The following is a 20820-nucleotide window of genomic DNA, read 5'->3' as shown; positions in this document are numbered from 1 at the left end:
AAGCCCGTAAGAACCATTTCAGAAGAAACTTCAGAACATTTTCGAGAATGAGGACCAATGACTTTCCATTACGTGAAAGGACCGTACTACCATGTTGCGTGCGGTGAGGTTCGTGGCTGGTGAGGCACTGGCTCCTTTAGAGTCAGATTTACAAATACATAAACCCAATAGAGTATCTTAAATCACCATTCATTGGCAGATTGCACATTGACTGCTGGTTGTTTTTCATATCAGCGTTCTCTACACACACATAGGTAAGGTACAAACAGTTGGCAGCTGCTAGTTTGTGATTAACTTGTGTAAATGTGAATATGCACTCATGAATATGAACTTGTGAATATAAACTTTCATACAAAGTTGCACAAGCACCCTGAGGGTTTCTACCTTTTTCTTATAATTTTAAGAGTTAAATCAAGGAGACTATAACAACAGACTATAACATAACCAGCTATCATATCAGGCAAATTTAACTTAAATCGTTTTGGTTATTAAGTTTCGTTAGCTAGCTAATTAGCTAGCGTAGGAACTGGATAACCATAACAACCAACACAACTTTAGCTGCAATTTAAGTTTAATTTATCAAGATCAGCTCACCAGGCTCTGCCTCCCCTGACCGCACGTTTCTGGCTAATACCCACAGCCTTATAAACTATAGCTATAGCCAACCTAACGTTCATCCAAAAGCTGCAGATCATTACAGCAAACACACTCATCTTTCGTGTGGATGTATGCCTGTTGGTGTGTATGTCGAGGGCGTGTCGCGATTGTCTTCCAAGCAGCAGGGACGGCCTCGCGGAGGAAATGAGCACACCCATAGACTGACATATAAACATGTCTGTGAGGACTCCGTGCAAAATGTCAGTTTCTGTTGCCCTCACGCTGACCAGACAGACGACGCGCTTCTGTCGAACACTGCCCTCGGCCGTGGAATGTAGTTCCCGGAGTTTTAAGTCGGGGACTCGTGACTTAAATGTAGAAACAGCGGCTTCGGAAAAGTATAGGACCATTGACGACCTGCCTGGACCCAGTCTGGCGACGACGGTGTATTGGCTCTTCGTCAAGGGGTATGCCGACAAGAGCCATGCGATGCAGGTAGGACTGGAAGAAGGTCACGGTTTTTCGTCTCTATCTCTCTGCTGCATGTAGGATGTGGTTTTCAGGCAAAAGAGTTTGTCCGTAAGTGCATAGCCTCTTCAGACATGAAACTACTCGGGAGTGTATGGGTGTTATTGCGTAAAGCCTTAGGTGCTCTCTTTTACAGAGCTGTTCCAGTTCCTGAATGCCTTTCCTTTCCTCTGTTTCTCTGTGTGCGTGTGTGTGTCTGTGCGCACTTGTGTGTGTGTGTGTGTGTGTGTGTGTGTGTGTGTGTGTGTGTGTGTGTGTGTGTGTCTGTGCGCACTTGTGTGTGTGTATGTGCGCACTTGTGTGTGCGTGTGTCTGTGCGTACTTGTGTGTGTGACAGGTGGAACACCGGCGGCTGTACGGTCCGATCTGGCGTTCCCGCTTTGGACCGTTTGACATCGTGAACGTGGCCGCCCCCGAGCTCATCGCGCAGGTGATCCGGCAGGAGGGCCGCTATCCCGTGCGCACGCTCCTGGCTCACTGGAAGGAGTACCGCGACCTGCGGGGACAAGCCTACGGACTTCACGTGGAGTGAGCTCTAACCTGTGCACTACTCTCACCTCCTCTCCCCTCATCATCACTCTTTTCTTCCGTTTCACTTTACTTCTTCTTGTATGTTTTTTCTGGTCTTTTTCTCTCTGGTCTACTCATCTAGGATCCTTCTGTTCTCTTTTCTCATCCTTTATTGAAGCCCTTTATCTCACAGCAGGTGCTCCACTGTTATACCAAAACCCTCCACAGATTACTTTGTGACATAGGAAAGAAGGACCAACACAAATAATCCTCAAATGTGAGACGCAGATATAGTCTTTCTGGAATTGATCAGCTTTATAAACAAGAAATCTTCCTCTTTCATGTAATTAATTGAATTGAAAATGATTGAACAAAACAAGCAATTTTTTTAATCTGTTTTCATTTAACTTACTTGAAAAAGCATCAACATTGAAACACCAAAATGGCCGCTGTTATATAATTTATTATTGTGTTTAGTATTACCATTCTTAGTGTTAGCATCGTGTGCTGTATTAATGTAGTGTTTAGTTAGCCTGACGATGCCATACTCATAATTCTAGTCAGAATATGAGTCTGATACTCAGTGGCGGACCTAGTCATTTGGGGGCCTAAGGGGAACATAGCCAGGGGCCCTCTTCATCCGTCCTTTTAATGCAAAAAAAAAAAAAGGGCCACCTCAAAGCAGGGGCGGACTGGGGGAAAAAAGTGGCCCGGGAGTTGTCTGTCAGAGCGGCCCACTTAATATACGGTGCGTTGCCCGCCCAATGTATGCAAAATACCCATACACTTAACATAATTTTGGATGATTACAAAGAAATAACATTATATATGTTTTTTAATAACATTTGGATCCACAAATTTGCCTGGATGGACACATGGAATACAATGATACTGGCTATTGTAACACTCCAAGGTAGGTATAGTTTGCTAGATGAATATGCTTAACTCTGGGCTAGTATCAGATGGTTAGGCCTATATGTATAACTACAGAGCCTTTAGGAATAAATGTCCGCAGAGAAAGAGTACACAATTTTTTTGATAATGATTAGGGCGACCTACATTAAGCAATATCATTTTTTTTGTACGCTGATTAACTCATACAGCAATACCTTTTTGTATAGTAGATGGCAGCACAAAATATTTCCCCTCTACCTACATAGCTACAGTAGCTAGTTATATGGAAGAAAGTTGCATTCAGGAGCCTTCATAAGCAAACATGATTTGGCTCCACATTAAATTATCCCACTTTTTCATTATCCACATGTCTCAAATGTTGTATGATGCAACATAGCTTTACAGGACACATAAAATATGTCCAGTAACAACGTAAAGAAGGGGGCAACATATAAGTCAAAACCAACTATATTTATTGACTGATCTCGAAAGTATTGGCTTACAAAAGCTAAATAAGTCTTCACAAAGAAAATAACTCAGTGTTAGGGCAAAAAGCGAACATTCACACTGTACAACCTATGAAAAGTGACAGTGGTAGCCTACAAATAAAGAAATACAGACCGCGTTAGCCACTTCACAGCGTGCTAGCCATGATTTTCTTTCGTTCCAATTCTTGGATGTAGGATTCCACCCTATGTAGAAACCTGTTGAATCGATACATTTGGTGTAGGAAGTCCTAATTGTTTTGTTGTCAATTTATCTTAATTAGTACCCCGACAGAGAAAAAAAATCTCCTTTTCCTGAAAGCAGTTCGTCGCCACAATCGCCCTTAAGGTCCGCCGCCACTGGTTTGAACTTTATTGTAGAAATGAACAGAACAGAACATACGATGGGGTGTAAACATCAGTGGTAATGGTAGTGTTGCATGCTGGGTGTGTGATTATGTGTGTGTGTGTAGGGGTGTTAAAGGTGTCTACGAGCGAGACACGCATGTATTAGGCTAGAGCAGTCGTTCTCAAAGTGTGGTCCGCGGACCACTGGTGGTCCGCCAGTGCCCCGTAATGGTCCGCGACGGCCAAAAGCAAATTATTGCGACATTTCTAACATACAACTCAGAACGAAGAGAACACAGCCAGTAGCCTATTCTAATAAAGTGTTGCCTAATCTATTAACAAGGTAATGGATTGGTGGCTTAAGACAGGGACTATGAAAAGAAAATTAAAGGAGAAAGCCTCTGACACAGACAAGGAGAAGGTGCGCTGACGAGATGGTTCAGCCTTATTGGGCATTATCTCGCCGCGGAGCTGCATTCAAACAGCGTTTTTTTCTCCCGCTGCGGAGACAACAAGATGATAACTATATTCTGTGTTGTGTGACGTTGGATAATGACAGCTCTTAATTCCGAAATGATGTCTACTAGGAGGCATGCATTATTTCCAGTGGGCTAGCCTACTGTTGGTACTGAATTACTGCGGTCGGTATGCGCATCGTTGTGTTTTGTGATACATTGGCCTGTCTGAGTGTGTGATGGAGTATGAGGCTGTGAGCGAACTATAGCTTGTAACATAACCAAGTCACGCATGGAGCAGGGTTCCAGATGCTTTGCCTTGCGCATTGTCATATCTATAACCAGCCTACCGGTATGTAAAAAAAGGAGAGTCCACCCGCGAAATTCATGTGCCGCTAACAATTGTCTGGCGCCAGGTCTGTGTAGGCATGTTGTTCCGGGGATTTTCTATTTAGTTCGATGGTCCGCGAGTTTTTTTTTATTGGCTAAGTGGTCCTTGGTCTAAAAAAGTTTGAGAAACACTGGGCTAGAGTGATTGACATTTAATAACAAATAAACCTACTAAGACTGACGGAGGAGATTAGATTAGTAAAGAAAATAGTAACCATGAGTGTGAAAACAGGTCACTAGGAGTAGTATAAATAGCAGACAGTGACTTTTCTTGGTTATCATTAGAGGTATATCATGTATTCGGTGAAGCAAGGAAAACTGTCGCGACCGACGACATCTGCGGGAGGGCCGGTTGGTTATAGACTTGGGTCATCCCAGTTCCTGGATGGGCAATTTATCGTGGGCCTTCTGCTGGGTGGGGGCCTAAGGCAGTTGCCTAGTTTGCCTTGATGGTAGGTCCGCCACTGCTGATACTGACCCATTGGGCTGTGATTATAGGGCGTGTTTCAACGAACCAGGAAAAAAAATGCCTGTTCGCTCAATCGTACCTACAACCAATCAGAGCAACGTAGTATGACCATCTGATACATTAAAACTTTTACTGGATCCCGTAGGAAGGACGGCAAAAACATATTTTCGATCGACAAATGCCTTGATCGCGTTTCTCTGTTCCTCTTTCAAAATGAATACGCTGTCAATATCTGTGAGATATGCCTGCTCACGTTTCACTTATTAGCAGCGAGGCTAGCTAGCAACTATGTGTTTCAATGGATTTTTGTTCTAAGCGTTAGCAATAACCTATCAATAATGGTCTAGAGCGCTTCAGTTAAGACCTACAATCCTCGGCAACATTCATGTTGCACATACACAACTAAACGAGTCAATGTAGACATAAAAAAAGTTATGTAGATAGCTTAAATCACATAAAACATGTCCCACTAACAGGCTCCAGAGACGCCGCCATCTATCGTTAATTCAACTCAAGCGTTGGTTGGTCATCTGTCAATCATCGTATAAAGCCCACCCTGACAATTTCATTGGTGAGATCGTTTTGCTGAAAACTGATACTTTCTCCCCAACGGCACAGAGCCAGACCGAACTTCCCAGACCAAAATTTTTGTGGGCGGGGTTCAGGCTGGTATCCAGGCTAGTGTTTAGTGTTAGCATTGTGTGCTACATTAATGTAGTGTTTAGTGTTAGCATCGTGTGCTGTATTAATGTTGTGTTTAGTTCTGATGTTCTCTCTCCCTCTGTGGTCTGTCGTGTGTGTGTGTGTGTGTGTGTGTGTGTGTGTGTGTGTGTGTGTGTGTGTGTGTGTGTGTAGCTCAGGCCCTGAGTGGTCCCGGCTGCGTAGCGCTCTCAACCCTAAGATGCTGAAGCCGCAGGAGGTGACGGCGTTCGTGCCTCTCATCCAATCGGTGGTCGGCGACCTGCTGTCCCGCCTCGAGACGCTACGACTACGCAGCCCTGACGGCACCACCGTGCCTGACGTCGCAGCAGAGCTCTACAAGTTTGGCTTCGAAGGTCAGTGGGCTGCAGTAGTGCTTTGAGATGAGGGGGAGAGTATCACTAATTCTCTCTGCTCAAAGCCAGCTGGGGAGTTACTGAAAGATTGTGGAGCTGGGTTGAAACGCGTGTGTGTGTGTGTGTGTGTGTGTGTGTGTGTGTGTGTGTGTGTGTGTGTGTGTGTGTGTGTGTGTGTGTGTGTGTGTGTGTGTGTGTGTGTGTGTGTGTGTGTGTGTGTGTGTGTGTGTGTGTGTGTGTGTGTGTGTGTGTGTGTGTGTGTGTGTGTGTGTGTGTGTGTGTGTGCTGGGTTGAAACGCCAACTGAAAGATCAGTGTTTTCTGTCGGATTTCGGGTGAAAACGTCACGGTTAAACACACACACACACACACACACACACAGACCTCCATTTTAGCTCTGAAGTCAGTTGAGGTGGCAAAGGACTGGATGGAATGCCGGTCTGATGGATAGGGAGTGATTGTCTGCCGCCACCACCAGGACGAGTATTTGTTTCCCTTTGGTGATTTTTTAACTCGCCTTCACACTCCGTCTCTCCAAGCCTCGGCCCACTCTGAGGGAAGACAATGGCTGCATTGTGGAGGGGGAGAAAGGACTAGCGCTTTGCAGGCCAGCCGTGGAGAGGGCTCCTTATATAAGCTTAGCAAACTCATGACAGTAGTGTGGAGTGACAGTAGCGCTACGACGTGCTAGGAACTGACACTAGTCTGTCTGTCTGTCGCTCTGTCTGTCTGTCTGTCTGTCTGTCTGTCTGTTTGTCTGTCTGTCTGTCTGTCTGTCTGTCTGTCTGTCTGTCTGTCTGTATGTCTGTCTGTCTGTCTGTCTGTCTGTCTGTCTGTCTGTCTGTCTGTCTGTCTGTCTGTCTGTCTGTCTGTCTGTCTGTCTGTCTGCATTTTACCTCAGTGCGTTGGAAGTAACTGTTGCTGTAATCATTAATTAGAAATTTATGACAGAATCACACCACGATGCCTATGCTGATGACTGATAACATGCCTGTCCTCAGTGCAAGATGTGTGTGTGTGTGTGTGTGTGTGTGTGTGTGTGTGTGTGTGTGTGTGTGTGTGTGTGTGTGTGTGTGTGTGTGTGTGTGGGTGTGTGTGTGTGTGTGTGTGTTTGTGTAAGATGTGTTTGTTCAGGCCGAAAGTCTGGCAGCAGGCAGAGTTGTTGGACGTTGGCCACCCCTAACTGAAGGATCTGACTTGTTACACAACACAACACACACACACACACACACACACACACACACACACACAGGGACATTCACACACTGGACCTGGGTAACACACTTCTTTGTAGAGTTCAATACTATCCGACACCAGAGCTCAATTACCTTTGAATTCTTTATTTTAATCCACATTTTCAACACAAAAGATTCAAATGTTTTAACTGGTGAAATATACCCTTTGACAAAGACAGAAAAAACACAGACACACACAGACACACACAGACACACACAGACACACACAGACACCCACGCACACACACACACACACACACACACACACACACACACACACACACACACATATGCGGCTCAGATTTCGTGTAATTCTCAAGAAGTGAACACACCACAGCCTTTACTGAGCTCTCCCTCATTGTGTTGCAGCAGCATTCCTTTTTTATTATTTACCCAGGATGATGAAATGTCTGTTTCACATCACTGCAGAAGTATTCTCAGAACATGTCCTTGAAAGAGGAACGGTGTGCATGACTATCTCACAAAAACAGGTGGTATGCCTCAGCAAGACAGTATACCTCAGCAAACACAGCAGAAGCAAGCAGATTAAAATAGAATAACAATGTCCTCATTACATTTCTCCATCAGTGTGTGTTAGGGATGTGCATCTCATCACTGAGGACGATGCGATACACATCTCGATGCACTGCCAACGATCCGATACATTAAAGATACATAAAAGCAGCTACTAATGCGATACGATTCACCCCTAATGCGATGCAGTGCGATTCGACATGATGTGATTCAACGAGATGCGATGCAAAAGAATATAATTCTATGCAATTTAATATGGTACATAATGATTAATTTATTTGTCATACAACAAATCATTAACAAGGTCTGATAGGTGAAAATTCACCCTAGTTACCTCAGGACTCCGGAGCTGCATGAAAGTATATTTATTAGACAGACAAACAAAGACAATTGCAATTGGGCTCCTCTGCCAGCACAAGGCTGACAGTGAAGGCCCTGATAAACCCATCGCACAAAGTTTATATAGTCAGAAGTTTAGCTTTCAGCAGGGATGATCACGTGGTGGATTGCTCACGTCCGAGGCTCCCTGTCTTGCAAGGATGGCAGTTTTGCACAAGGTCGGAAGAAGCACAGTTCCTTTCTTATCTCCTCTGGTCTAAACATGCTCTTGTTCATATGCAGACTTAGTGGCACCTAATATTCTAGTTACACACACACAGAGAAAAGCCATGCTCCTGCTGTCATAAGCACATGATTCATACAAGGAATACATTAATACAAGGCACTTGATTATTATATTCTTAAGTCATTAACAGTGTTTGGAAATAATCTCTATCAGTCCCTCCTTTTATCCGTTTTTAATGGATTATTCAAAATTTACAAACACAACCAAAATCAAAAATAATTTTTCTTTACTCCGTTAATGATCAATTCAATGAATAACCTCAAAATCATCATTCTGAGCTTTATCACATGGATTTTCGGAACAGAGATCATTACTGAGCATCACTCCATATCATCATCAGTCAATCATTTTAAATGTCATCATATTTCTCATCACGCATTTGAAAACCTTGCATTTGTAGGCCAACATAGTGGACGTCGACTGTGTGTGTGTGTATCATTAGCTCGCCTAGGCTTCAGATAACATTCAAACAAGGCTTCTTTGCTGTGTCCTTGAAGGCCTTCTGCCTTCTGCAGAACACATCGGTTGTTGTATATTACAGTGGGCAGGAAAATGTAAACAGTCTCTTTGTGGAAAGTGTGTTTGGGCAGTCTGGTTCCCCCATCACGGATGATCTTTGCTCAGGCCCCATCGCGGACATTTGACCCAGACCGGTGCCTGTGTGATCAAAATGTTAACAGTACCAAAATGTAGAGCAGTACAGTTATTATCAAAAATTCCCCACATTGTTTTATTTTTCCCTTGGACCTCCCCATAAATTCACAGAGATAGGACCGTCTCCACTAGGCTCTTTTGCACCACTGGACAGTGTTGTTTTCTTCACCAGGTTTGAGACGAAACTCTGCCCAGGCAAGGTAACCCCTGTGTAGCTGGACTTCTGTCACAGAGGCCTGGCCTGTCAAAACTATAGAGGAAGACAGCTCCTTTCCTCTGTCTCTTTCTAAGGAAGGCTTTCTCGTTTACAATGTGTTAGATGTATACAGTCTCTCCAGTATCTGACTGTGGTAGATGTCGACGGTAGCACTTGGTCTGGTCTTTCCCACTTGGGCAAGTGGAAGTGATTTCTTTAGAGGCTGTTGATTAGGACCCAATCTCCTGGTCCAACCTTGGTTTCAGCCTCACAGTGTTCCTGTGTAGGGGAGAGAAGTCTGAGAGCATTCAGTTTCAACGCCATGTACTCTGAAAGTGTGTATTCAATCTCTTCGTCTGTTTAAGCAAATGGTTTATGCAGTGTAGATTCTTCCATTCATCATTTTAAACAGTGATATCAACATGCATGCTTATTTTCACTAATTTCACTCTTGGAATTGGCTTTCAATAGATGGGTTCTTTCTTTTCTACCAGTCCGGCTGACTGGAGGTTGTACGGGCAGTGATTGTCTATGGCTAGACAAAATTTTGTTTCTTTCGTTGGGATTTAACTCAATAAAATCTATAACTGAATGTTTAAAAAATGTTCAAACTAAATAATTGAATAAGAAGTAAAACGATATAAAATCAATGATGAATGATTAATCTTCTTTCTCATAAAATAAAAACAAGAAGTAAAAATATATGCTTACTGTAGCTGCCCCTAAACTTTTCTCCTGGTTAAAGATGAACCACGCGCCTCCAACTGATGGTTGATGAGTTTTTATTTGCTTTCATACTGTCTTTCATACTCCAAACCACCGTGAAAAACTGAAATAAAATGTATCACATTCTAACATCAGCATATGTCACGTAATGATATTATAAATGAACTTCGAAATTATCTTTTAACACCTTAACACATTACTAATCAAATAAAACATACAAACATACCGTGTGCGCCCTCCAACCAGAAAGTTAAGGTCAGCTAAATCTCTTGGTATTCACGCACGTCCTTCTTCGTGCACATCTTAGCTCCAAAAGAGCGAAACTTACATTTTCCCTGCTATATGTTAAGTGGATCACATGACTATGGTAGCCTATTTGACTCAATTAACGTATTCAACAGTACAGTACAGGTGTCCTTACCATTCAATACCAAAATTCCACATCAGAAAATACAAAATACAATTAAGTATGCACAAGCACACAAACAAATAAACACAAACATATTTTAATAAATAAATAAAGAAAATATGTTCATATTTCAGCGACAGCTACACTGCCACCAAAATTACAGAAGATTCATATTACCATATTCAAAGAAATTTGCATGAATCTTATAATTTTCCCATAACTTTGGTAATTGACCATTAAAATTGTAAACCATTAACCTTGTTTTTAATCAACAGCTTCTTTTAAAGATTTTAGAGTAAGTATTATGTAACTATGAATTATGCTCAACTAAAACAACTAATTTTTGCACTGGACGATCAAGAAATGAAGGTTGCGTTAAGCGCTCACCTTTCTTTCCTAAATTAGTTTGTCCTATTTGAATGCTGACTTTACGCACAAGACCATCATCCTCTTCTCTTGCTTCAACAACTCTGGCGAGTTTCCACTCATTTCTTGGAATATTGTCATCCTTGACAATAACTATGTCCCCAACTTGCACATTTCTTCTGGGCACATGCCATTGTTGTCTGAGGCTAATATTGGTCAGGTATTCTCTGCGCCATCTGCTCCAGAATTGCTCTGATAAGTATTGCACTCTCCGCCACCTTTTCCTAGCATATAAATCTTCTTGGACAAACTTTCCAGGAGGCGGGAGAGGCACAGTGGGCTTCATTGTGAGCAAATGGTTGGGTGTCAAAGGTTCAACACTCTTGGGGTCATTAATTGGGTTTGTTGTGAGCGGACGACTGTTCACGATCGACATGGCCTCATAGAAGAATGTCCTCAATGACGAGTCATCTAGCCTTCCTTTAGCTTGAGCCAGAACAGAACTCATCACGCTCCTAACAGTCCGTATTTGGCGTTCCCAAATACCTCCCATGTGACTTGCTTCAGGAACATTCATGACAAAGTCACATTCCTTTCTTGCAAGATAAGTTGAAATCCTTTCTTTGTCAAGTTCCTTTAGACATCTTTCCAACTCATTCCTTGCTCCGAGGAAATTCGTTCCTTGGTCAGATCGGATCTGTCTAACTGCTCCTCTTATTGCGATAAAGCATCTCAGAGCATTTAGAAATGCATCAGTCGTAAGATCCTCCAACATCTCTATGTGGATGGCCCTTCATCTTCTTATTACTCTTTTTCTTCTTCTTTTCCACATGTCAACAACAGACCATACCTCTTGAACTCCTTTCTACCTTGTTTTGTATAGAATGGGCCGAAACAATCAATTCCTGTGTATGAGAATGGAGGAGATGGATCTACTCGGTCAACTGGCAGGTCAGCCATACGCTGTTCTTGGGTAGGACCACGGGCCTTTCTGCAAGTGACACAACTCTTGATGTGCTTAGCCACTACCTTGCTGGCACCCATTATCCAATATCCATTGGCTCTAAGTTCGTTCAAGGTTTGACCTCGGCCTTGGTGCTGTGTTTTCTTGTGACAGTGATCAAGTATGAGTTGTGTGACAATGCCTTCTTTAGGAAGTATCACTGGATGCTTTAACTCAAGTGTGGCTGATGACATTCTCAACCTGCCACCAACCCTGAGCACTCCATTCTCAAGAATAGGGTCAAGTTGAAACATTTTGTGAGTTTTCCCTAGTTTGGTTTTTGATTCTTGACTAAACCTGGTCATCTCTTCTTCAAAGGCTTCTGTCTGCGCCGCCTTGATGAGCACAAGAGCAGCTTCCTGTATTTCTTTCACAGTAATGGGCCCAGATCTCTCTTTATGTGCCAGTCTCTGAATTCGAGCAATGACGTTGAGGCATGTAATCCAATCAGAGAATCTTGACAGCCTCTTGAGGATAGTATCTCTTTCAACGACATCTGTTTTCAGGACCTTTACCTCTGGGTCACCTAAAAGAAGCTCTGGGGATCCTTTGTCAAAGACAACTTCTTGTTCCCATAACAACTTGGGTCCTCTTAGCCAATGTGATGCTAGGTCTGCCACCTCGAGACCCCTAGATGCATGGTCGGCCAGATTCTGACTTGTTTCAATATAAAACCACTGACTAGGATCAGTGACATCTCTGATTTTCTGGACTCGATTTGCTACGAAAATATGAAAGCGCCGGGCCTCATTCTTGATGTACCCAAGCACCACCTGTGAGTCAGTCCAAAAGAACTCTTGATCTATCTTCAGCTCCAGCTCTTCTCTGAGGACCTCACTTACAGCTGCTGAGACTGTAGCTGCAGTGAGCTCAAGGCGTGGAATGCTGACAACCTTACTGGGGGCCACTCTGGCCTTACCCATCACTAATGCACAATGCACTTGTTCATCACCCACAATCCTCATATAAGAGCATTGCCCATAGCCATCATTGCTGGCATCTGAAAAATGATGCAGCTCAAATTTCTGGATTGAGCCAATGTTGTTAGGAACAAAGCATCTTGGTATTTGAATGTTATGGAGATTTTCCAGGTCATGGAGCCATGTCTCCCACTTTGGCTTTAGTTTAGGGGGAAGAGGTTCATCCCATCCTACACCCTGTTTGCACATTTCTTGCAGCACTCTTTTCCTGGTCAAGATGTAGGGAGCAAGAAATCCTAAGGGGTCATATATGCTTGCGACTGTTGATAGGATTCCTCGTCGTGTAGCTGCCTTTTTGTGTTGGACGACATTAAATGAGAACACATCTTTCTCTATGTTCCACTTCACTCCTAGCACGCTTTGAGTTGGAAGCTCGCTGTAGTTAAGGTCTACGTCCTTCACTGCACTAGCTCGCTCTGTCTCTGGAACTACATCCAAAACCTCTCTGTTATTAGAGACAAATTTGTGCAGACGCAGCTGTCCTTTACTGCAGACTTCCCGTGCTTCACAAACAAGTTGTTGGGCTGTTTTGACAGAATTCAGACTGACAAGTCCATCATCAACATAAAAATTCTTGCGAATGAAACTAGCTGCCACTGGGTAGTCATTTTCATATTTGTTGGCAAGGTATTTCATGCCGTAATTCGCACATCCCGGCGATGATGCTGCTCCAAATATGTGCACTTTCATGCGGTATTCCTTGGGCTCACTCTTCGTATTCCCATTCTCCCACCACAGGAACCTCATGAAATCCCGATCTTCTGGACTGACATGGAAGCGGTGAAACATCTTCTCCACATCACAATTGACTGCAATGGGATGCTGACGAAATCTACACAGCACTCCAGTCAGAGTATTCGTCAAATCAGGTCCTGTGAGAAGGTGGTCATTTAGAGATGTGCCCTCGTATTTGGCGGAGCAGTCAAAGACAACCCTTATCTTTCCAGGCTTCTTCGGGTGATACACCCCATGGTGCGGAATGTACCAGGTGTTCCCTTGCTTCAGGGTCGCATTTGCTTCTTCTGCATCACCATCCTTAAAAACATTGTCCATAAATTTCACATAGTCCTCCTTGTACTCTGGACTTCTCTCCATCTTCACCTTTAAATGTTTCAATCTGACTGTAGCCAGATGCTTGTTGTTGGGAAGTTGAGGTCGCTCTCTAAATGGCAGAGACATCTCCAGATGTCCAGTTTCCTTATGGTGAATTTTACCATTCAAAAATTGAATATCCTCTTGAGATATTGTCTTTTCCCTCGAGTTTGTATCCTGGAAATCAGTCTCCAGTGCTTTAATCACAGACGCAGGTGTGATGGGTGGAAGTTCTTTCACAGAGATACGATGACAGAATCTTGTTTCATCCCTTCTGCTAGTGCTAGGTATCTTGGCACCAACTATACTCCAGCCTAAATCTGTCTTGACTGCGTATGGTTCATGCTCATCCCCTGATACCACTTTCTTTGGTTTAAGAGCCCTTGCACAGTCATAGCCAATTAGGAGTCCAACAGGACAGTCCAATAGGTCTGGCATCTCTTCCGCTATGCTAAGCAGGTGGGTCCACCTTTTGGCTGTGTCACGAGTTGGAATGCTAGTTTTCTCCAATGGGATGTATTCTTGGGTGTATGCTGGTGGTAGCTCAATGCACTCTTGTGAGCTGTACCCTCTCACCTTCATTCCAACAGCTCTGTGACAATTCACTATTGAACTTCTGTCTGTCATTGTTGACAGCTTCAGTTTGACAGGTTCTGAGTACGCTTGAATTTTTTCACACACATCTTGGTTGATGAACGTACTACTACTCTGTGTGTCTAACAATGCATACACCAACATTTCTGGGCTACTCTTGTCAGCACGAGAGAGCCACACTGGGACAATCATTGAAGTGCGGTCGGTATTGTCCTTGTTTGAACTACATAAGGAAGTAGTGGGACCTTCTGTTTGTAATGACACTTCAGGCTTACTTTCTAGAGAGCGTTCTCCATGAAGCGGAGACGGATGGCTCTTCCTGCAGATGTTACAAGTAGCCCTATTCCGGCAATTTTTCGCAACATGGCCAACTCTCAGGCAACCGAAGCACATGTTGTTGCTCATGATGAATTTTTTCTTCTCATCAAGAGGCATTGCTGTAAATTTTTCACATTTAAAAATGAAGTGATTCTGTTGACAGCAAACGCATTCTACTTGTCTTTTGGTTTGAGTGGCAGGATTAGATGTAGAACCATCTGATATTCTTGAGTCCTTATAAGTTGGTCTTGTACTCACCCTTGTTGATGTCGCTAGTGTGCTTGCTTTGACACGTCTCTGTTCCTTGCCTAATCTCTCGTCAGTTCTGTCATTATGTTTTAATGCAAGAAGAGAAGACACTGGATTGCATGCAATGCGTGCCTCCTCTGCTATGAAGTTGGAGAAATCCTCAAAGCCTGGATAAGGTTTGCCTTCATCCAATGCCCTAGTGACATACCGGTTCCAGCGGGTGGTTGCCCAGTCAGGAAGTTTCTGGAGCAATTTGTGATTTTCCTCACAATCGTCTAAAACCCTCAGACCTTGTATGTGAGGCATGGCATTCTTGCAGGAGATAAGGAAATCACTGAACTCTCTTAATTTCAGTGCCTCTTTCGGTCCAATCTTGGGCCAGTTGCTCAGTTTACCTCTAAAGGCTCTTTGAACTATGAAGGGGTGACCATAGCGCTTGTTCAGAGCATCCCACGCCTGTGTGTATGCTTCTGCATCACTCCTATAAAACGTTCCTTCCAACACAGACAGTGCTTCTCCACTTATATATTTTTTCAAATAAAACAGTCTATGTGCTGGGTCTGAGCAACTTGTTTCTATCAAGGCCTTGAAGCAGGTGCGCCACTCAGTGAATTTGAGTGGGTCTCCTGTGAAAATGAACGGCTCTGGTGCAGGAAGTCTTGTCATTACCAAAGATTCTTTTAATGCTTGAACCAGCGAAACTTCATTAATTTTTTCAGAAGATGAAATGGCTGTCGGGACATGGGCATACGGAGCTTTGTTATGCGATATTGGAAGCTGCTGTGGAGGCAGAGTCGCTTTTTCTCTATTTTCTCCTATTTCAGCAATCAATTTTGATTCCTCTTCAGCATAAACATTGTATTCAGCCTCCATAGCTTTAAGATCCCTTTCATTTTCCATCATTTTAAGTTTCTCTTGCTGGGCTAGCATTTCTTTCCTTTGTTTGGCTATATCTGTTTCTCTGCTTATTTCAACACGTTTAGATGCCAAGCGTGCCGCAGCTTCTGCCTTCTTTATTGACACCTGACTACCTGGTAAGCTATCCATGCCAGCTCTTGATACAGTTGATCCATAAATTGACCTGGCATCTTCTCTCTGGAGCAATTTCAAGAGTGTTTCTTTAACTGCATCTGGATCAAACTCTTTTTCAACTTCTGAGTAACGTGTTTTCAGAAGAGCAATTACCTCTGTAGTAACTGCGGTACAGCTATCCATTTTCCTTCTTATATCTTGACATGGTGTAGTCAGTGCACGTAAGCTCTCATATTCTTGCTTTAAGTCTGACTCATATTTGTCCAATGCTGTTATCATGTTCCCTAGGTCTGATTTGCAACATTGTTCCTTTAGTTTAGTCCTAACAAACTGAACCTCAGCCTTAAAGGTTACATATATGAGCATAAACCTTCTTTCCTTTTTAGCACTTTCTTCCTTTATGTACTCAAGCCACTTTTCTGTTGGATGTTGCTCTCTTTCCAATCGCCTCACTGCTTTTTGAGTTTCAGAAGCTGGCTTCTGGCTCTTTATTTTATGTATTTTTAAATCTGCATTAATATCAGCTATGCGTTGTTCAACTTGTTCTCTTTCAGATTCTTCTATTTCAGTTTCTAGCTTTGTCTCTAATTCAGTTTTCTCATCTTCAAGAGCCTGAATTACTCCCTCTAATACAAGTGGATCCATTGTATTAACTATGGCCTAATTAGAAACAATACTATTGAAATATAAATTCTTTGAATGCAAACTTATATTACAGGAAACCAAAATAGTATATGAATTAAACACTGTCAAACAAAATTACACAAGTTACTGTAATCTAATTGCAATGTACATTTCTCTCTTCATCGCTTATTGATGCAAGAAATATTCATTTCAAATTAGCATAGGAAATAACTTAATCAGACCTTACATCCGTGGGCTTATCTTCACTCACTGAATTGTCCATAGTGTTGCGTTGTTGCACCCTTGTGGCTTGTGCTTGGCAGCTGAGGTAGTCTTCTCAAGCTGGTTTCATTTCACGCTGAGCCGTTGAAGCCTTGTTGCTGAGTCACGTTGATGGAAACCCAGGACGAGCAGGTAGATCTTCCGTGAAGCGTAACGTAACGATGTAATCTTCAAGCGGGCTGGATGATGTTCCCTGGGATGCTGGCGAACGTCGGTAGACTTGTTCACTCCAAGATGGCTGCGTTGTTCACCACAATGGGTGGCGACGGTCTCCACCACGTCCTCTATGGCCTTGGATTGCGATGTTCTCCACCGAGTGCACACCAAGCATGTTCTTCTCTCTCCGTCACTATTTTCTCTCGTCTATGCGTTTTCTGCTGGCTGTGGTATCACTAGCAGTCCACGTTATTCACTGCGGTTGCTCTAGCAGTCCACGTTTTTCACTGTAGCTGCCCCTAAACTTTTCTCCTGGTTAAAGATGAACCACGCGCCTCCAACTGATGGTTGATGAGTTATTTGCTTTCATACTGTCTTTCATACTCCAAACCACCGTGAAAAACTGAAATAAAATGTATCACATTCTAACATCAGCATATGTCACGTAATGATATTATAAATGAACTTCGAAATTATCTTTTAACACCTTAACACATTACTAATCAAATAAAACATACAAACATACCGTGTGCGCCCTCCAACCAGAAAGTTAAGGTCAGCTAAATCTCTTGGTATTCACGCACGTCCTTCTTCGTGCACATCTTAGCTCCAAAAGAGCGAAACTTACATTTTCCCTGCTATATGTTAAGTGGATCACATGACTATGGTAGCCTATTTGACTCAATTAACGTATTCAACAGTACAGTACAGGTGTCCTTACCATTCAATACCAAAATTCCACATCAGAAAATACAAAATACAATTAAGTATGCACAAGCACACAAACAAATAAACACAAACATATTTTAATAAATAAATAAAGAAAATATGTTCATATTTCAGCGACAGCTACACTTACTATCCCCTTTCACCATGGCTCAATATTGCAGCATATCTTTTAGTATTGTGTGTTTTAATTCTTCAAATGTGTATGTGTCTCAGATGGTTGTTGCAGTTCAAGGTGTTTCACACAAAATTAATAAAAGCAAGCAGCAAGAGTAAAATAATGGTCAACATCGTATCAGAACCTGTTGTTCCAATAGGCTTTTTGGATTACTAAAATAATAATAAAAGAAATAAAAGTAATAAAACTTTCTGCTTGGTTAGTGTCCTTGGTCTGCTTTGTGGTTTCCCAAGGAAACCAGGTATTTTGCATGTGGTGCGCAATCAGTGCCATTAGTTCCGCTGCCTGTGCGGAATAGTGTGGAAGTAGTGGCTATGTGTTCAAGGTTAAATCAGCTTTTGGAATAGGCATATCTTGTAGGGCAGCTCTGGCTGCCATAGTTTTGATCTGTCCTCTGGTTTAAGTAAAAGTAGCTGGCTCAAATGTCACGCAGTGCTCAATAGTGATAAGGCTGTGAGAGCAAAAAAAAAAAATAAGCATGTGGAACTTTCAGTGTAAGTGTCTGTTTTGTACAATAGGAGCAGAGGCCTGAATCGTCAAGGCTGCAGCCACTACTGCTTGTAAACATTCAGACATTGCTTGGGCTACTGGAACTAGCCGTGTTGAATAATATGCCACTGGTATCAACTTAAAGTCCCCACTTATGCATTAACACAAATATCAAATAACCTTTTTTTTTACAGTCCACAGCTTGTACGAATGGCTTTGTCGTGTATATGCTAAGACATAATTTATATTCTAAATAAGTGTTGTTTTAACTGTTCAAATGCCTGCTTTCCATTTTCAGGCCTTTTAATAATATCTCCTGCTGACCTGGGCTGAGAATAAAGTAAATTCTGCAACATTTGTGTTTCTAACGCGTGGTTAGGAATCCATTATCTACAGAAGTTAGTCATTCTCAGAAAATACAAAATGTATTTCTTTGTCTGTGGCTGAGGTGCTTTTTAAATATAGTTTTACTTTAGTGGACCACAGCTGCTAATTTTGTGGCCTTGTTTCTGCTAAAATCTTCTTATCTGGAGAACAGCACAAGATGTTCAACAACAATTGACTGTCTCTCGAACTGTAGCTAATAGGGCTGTAACGATACACCTAGCTCATGATTCGATTCGTATCACGATTCTTGACCCACGGTTCGATACACCCCACGATATTATTATTATTATTATTATTTTATTTTTTTACCTCGCGATTTTTAAAATATATTTTCTAATTCACATTAGAATAAGTATGAGCTATAAAAAAAATGAAGAAACAATTTATAACCAAATATTGAGGTTTTTATTACTCAAAGCAATGCTGTTGAAAAACATTCAACAAACTTCGGAACCTGTTATCTATCTGCAGAGCAAATGTCAGGCTCATACAAAAACATTAACGTGAATTAATTGATGCTAATACCTAGCGCGGTCACTATAGGATTTCCCATATACGTTAGCATTAAGCCAACGTATTTTCTACCACAGTAAAACATGCAATACTATGTGATTGTTTTTAGAAAACGAAAGTTACGTGATGAGTTTACTTAAATGTAGTCTGCATGTCTGCTCAGTTTAGCAGTGCTACCCAAGCAAAGGTTTGAAAAGAACTTCAAGCTTCAGACTTTCTGTTAGGGAAACAGCTTTCTATCTGCCAAGCAAATGGCAGGCTCATGACAACACGCGCAACCTTTGGGAGCATGAACTGCACTGAGTAACATTTGTGCAACAATTAACCACAACGCTGAAGCAAGCAGCCGCCTTTACTAGCGAACCAAACTTTTTGTATCAAGTGACCGCTGAGGGCATGTCGCGGTTCTGCCTCCTCGCATCGCGATGCAGGTTCGTGGCCCAGAGTGTCGCGATTTCTCGGTTCGATCCAATATCGTTACAGCCCTAGTAGCTAAGTTTGAACTCGTGGCTTGTGAGAATATAGTATTTTGAGCCAGCACTCAATGCATCAATCTATGTTAATTTAGTTAGTGTGACAGGCTTAAATTTCTCTTTAAATCTTTTTTAGTGGCTAAACAGTGTATTTTCTATACATAATAATATTGTGGGACACCTTTGTTTAATTTATTCTAAAAACCCATGTATTGTTGGAACAATTGTAATGTCCAACCCACATCATATCTCTTCCTAATAAGTTTGTAGGGCATGTTTTTGAAACATAATCTGCATTTTAAATATCTTTCCTGTTTTAGACTCAAAAGTAATGGGTTATGTGTATGACTGATTTTAGATGTCTCTTTCTTCTTCTGTTTTGTGCATGCAATTCTCTAATTACTGCTCAGCCGGTACCTGAGTCACACAAAACAAAACAAAAAATCATTGGCTTTCTTGCCAAAACATAACATAACAAAAAATGTTGGCTTTCTTGCCACCATTAACGTAAGCTTTGCTCTGTTTCTTTGGCGCAACCAAGAATGCAATACATTTTAAAATCTGTGTTTACATTTTTCTTTTTGTTGTAGACATTTTAAACCACTTCTTATTGCCATTATCATGTATATCTTGCACTTTTTTCCATTTGTAAGTCAGTTTGTGTATTTCTCTTAATACCTCTAACTGATCTTTAAACCTTTTAAATTACCTTTAGTTTATTCTTCACACTAGGGTTAATTATGTTTCTATTTTCAGACTATAGTTTGTTCTTGAGATCGCAATGCTGAGTTACCTGAGCCCGACCAGAGGTCCTCCATCTCACTCGTTTTGTGAGGAGGTTGAGGCCAGGGAATTTCCCTGAGGTGATCAGTCCCCTACTGGTTCCGGGTCAAGGCATCTCAATAATGCGAAATCTTTAATTACATAAATTATTACTATAGTTATCTGTTTTTTAACCTTTTTGTAAAAAGTTCATCTCAACCCCACAGAAAAATAACACACAAGTATTAGTAGATTAGAGTATCTCTGACTCTTTTTTCTTTATCTCTTAAGAAGAATCTTGTTTCCACATATGTCTGTGCATTACACAGTCAGCATTTCCTTGTATTGCCATATGTTTCATGTCCCCTTCTAACTGGGATATGTCATCATTTTTAGATCCCTTGTTTCCCATTTTCTCTTATTGTTAAAATCCGGCTTGACAGGTATGTCTCTATATGTTTCAGACTATATCCTTCTCTAAAGCCCT

General features: G+C 42.0%; 1 protein-coding gene across 1 annotated transcript in view; it reads left to right on the top strand.

Moving 5' to 3' along the window:
- Positions 1-831: 831 nt before the first annotated feature.
- cyp27a2 (cytochrome P450 family 27 subfamily A member 2) overlaps positions 832-20820 on the top strand; it is a gene marked incomplete at both ends in the record, with an annotated part of 41752 nt that continues 21763 nt past the window's right edge. Inside the window, 3 exons of the mRNA XM_080835435.1 lie at positions 832-1092; positions 1463-1653; positions 5532-5731. Coding sequence (XP_080691561.1) covers positions 832-1092; positions 1463-1653; positions 5532-5731 — 652 coding nt within the window. The remainder of the gene's footprint in view (positions 1093-1462; positions 1654-5531; positions 5732-20820) is intronic.

This window comes from Sprattus sprattus (genome assembly GCF_963457725.1).
Source record: "Sprattus sprattus genome assembly, chromosome: 3".
Classification (NCBI taxonomy): Eukaryota; Metazoa; Chordata; class Actinopteri; order Clupeiformes; family Clupeidae; genus Sprattus; species Sprattus sprattus.
The sequence above is the reverse complement of the archived record's forward strand: the minus strand, read 5'-3'. Positions and strand labels throughout refer to the sequence as shown.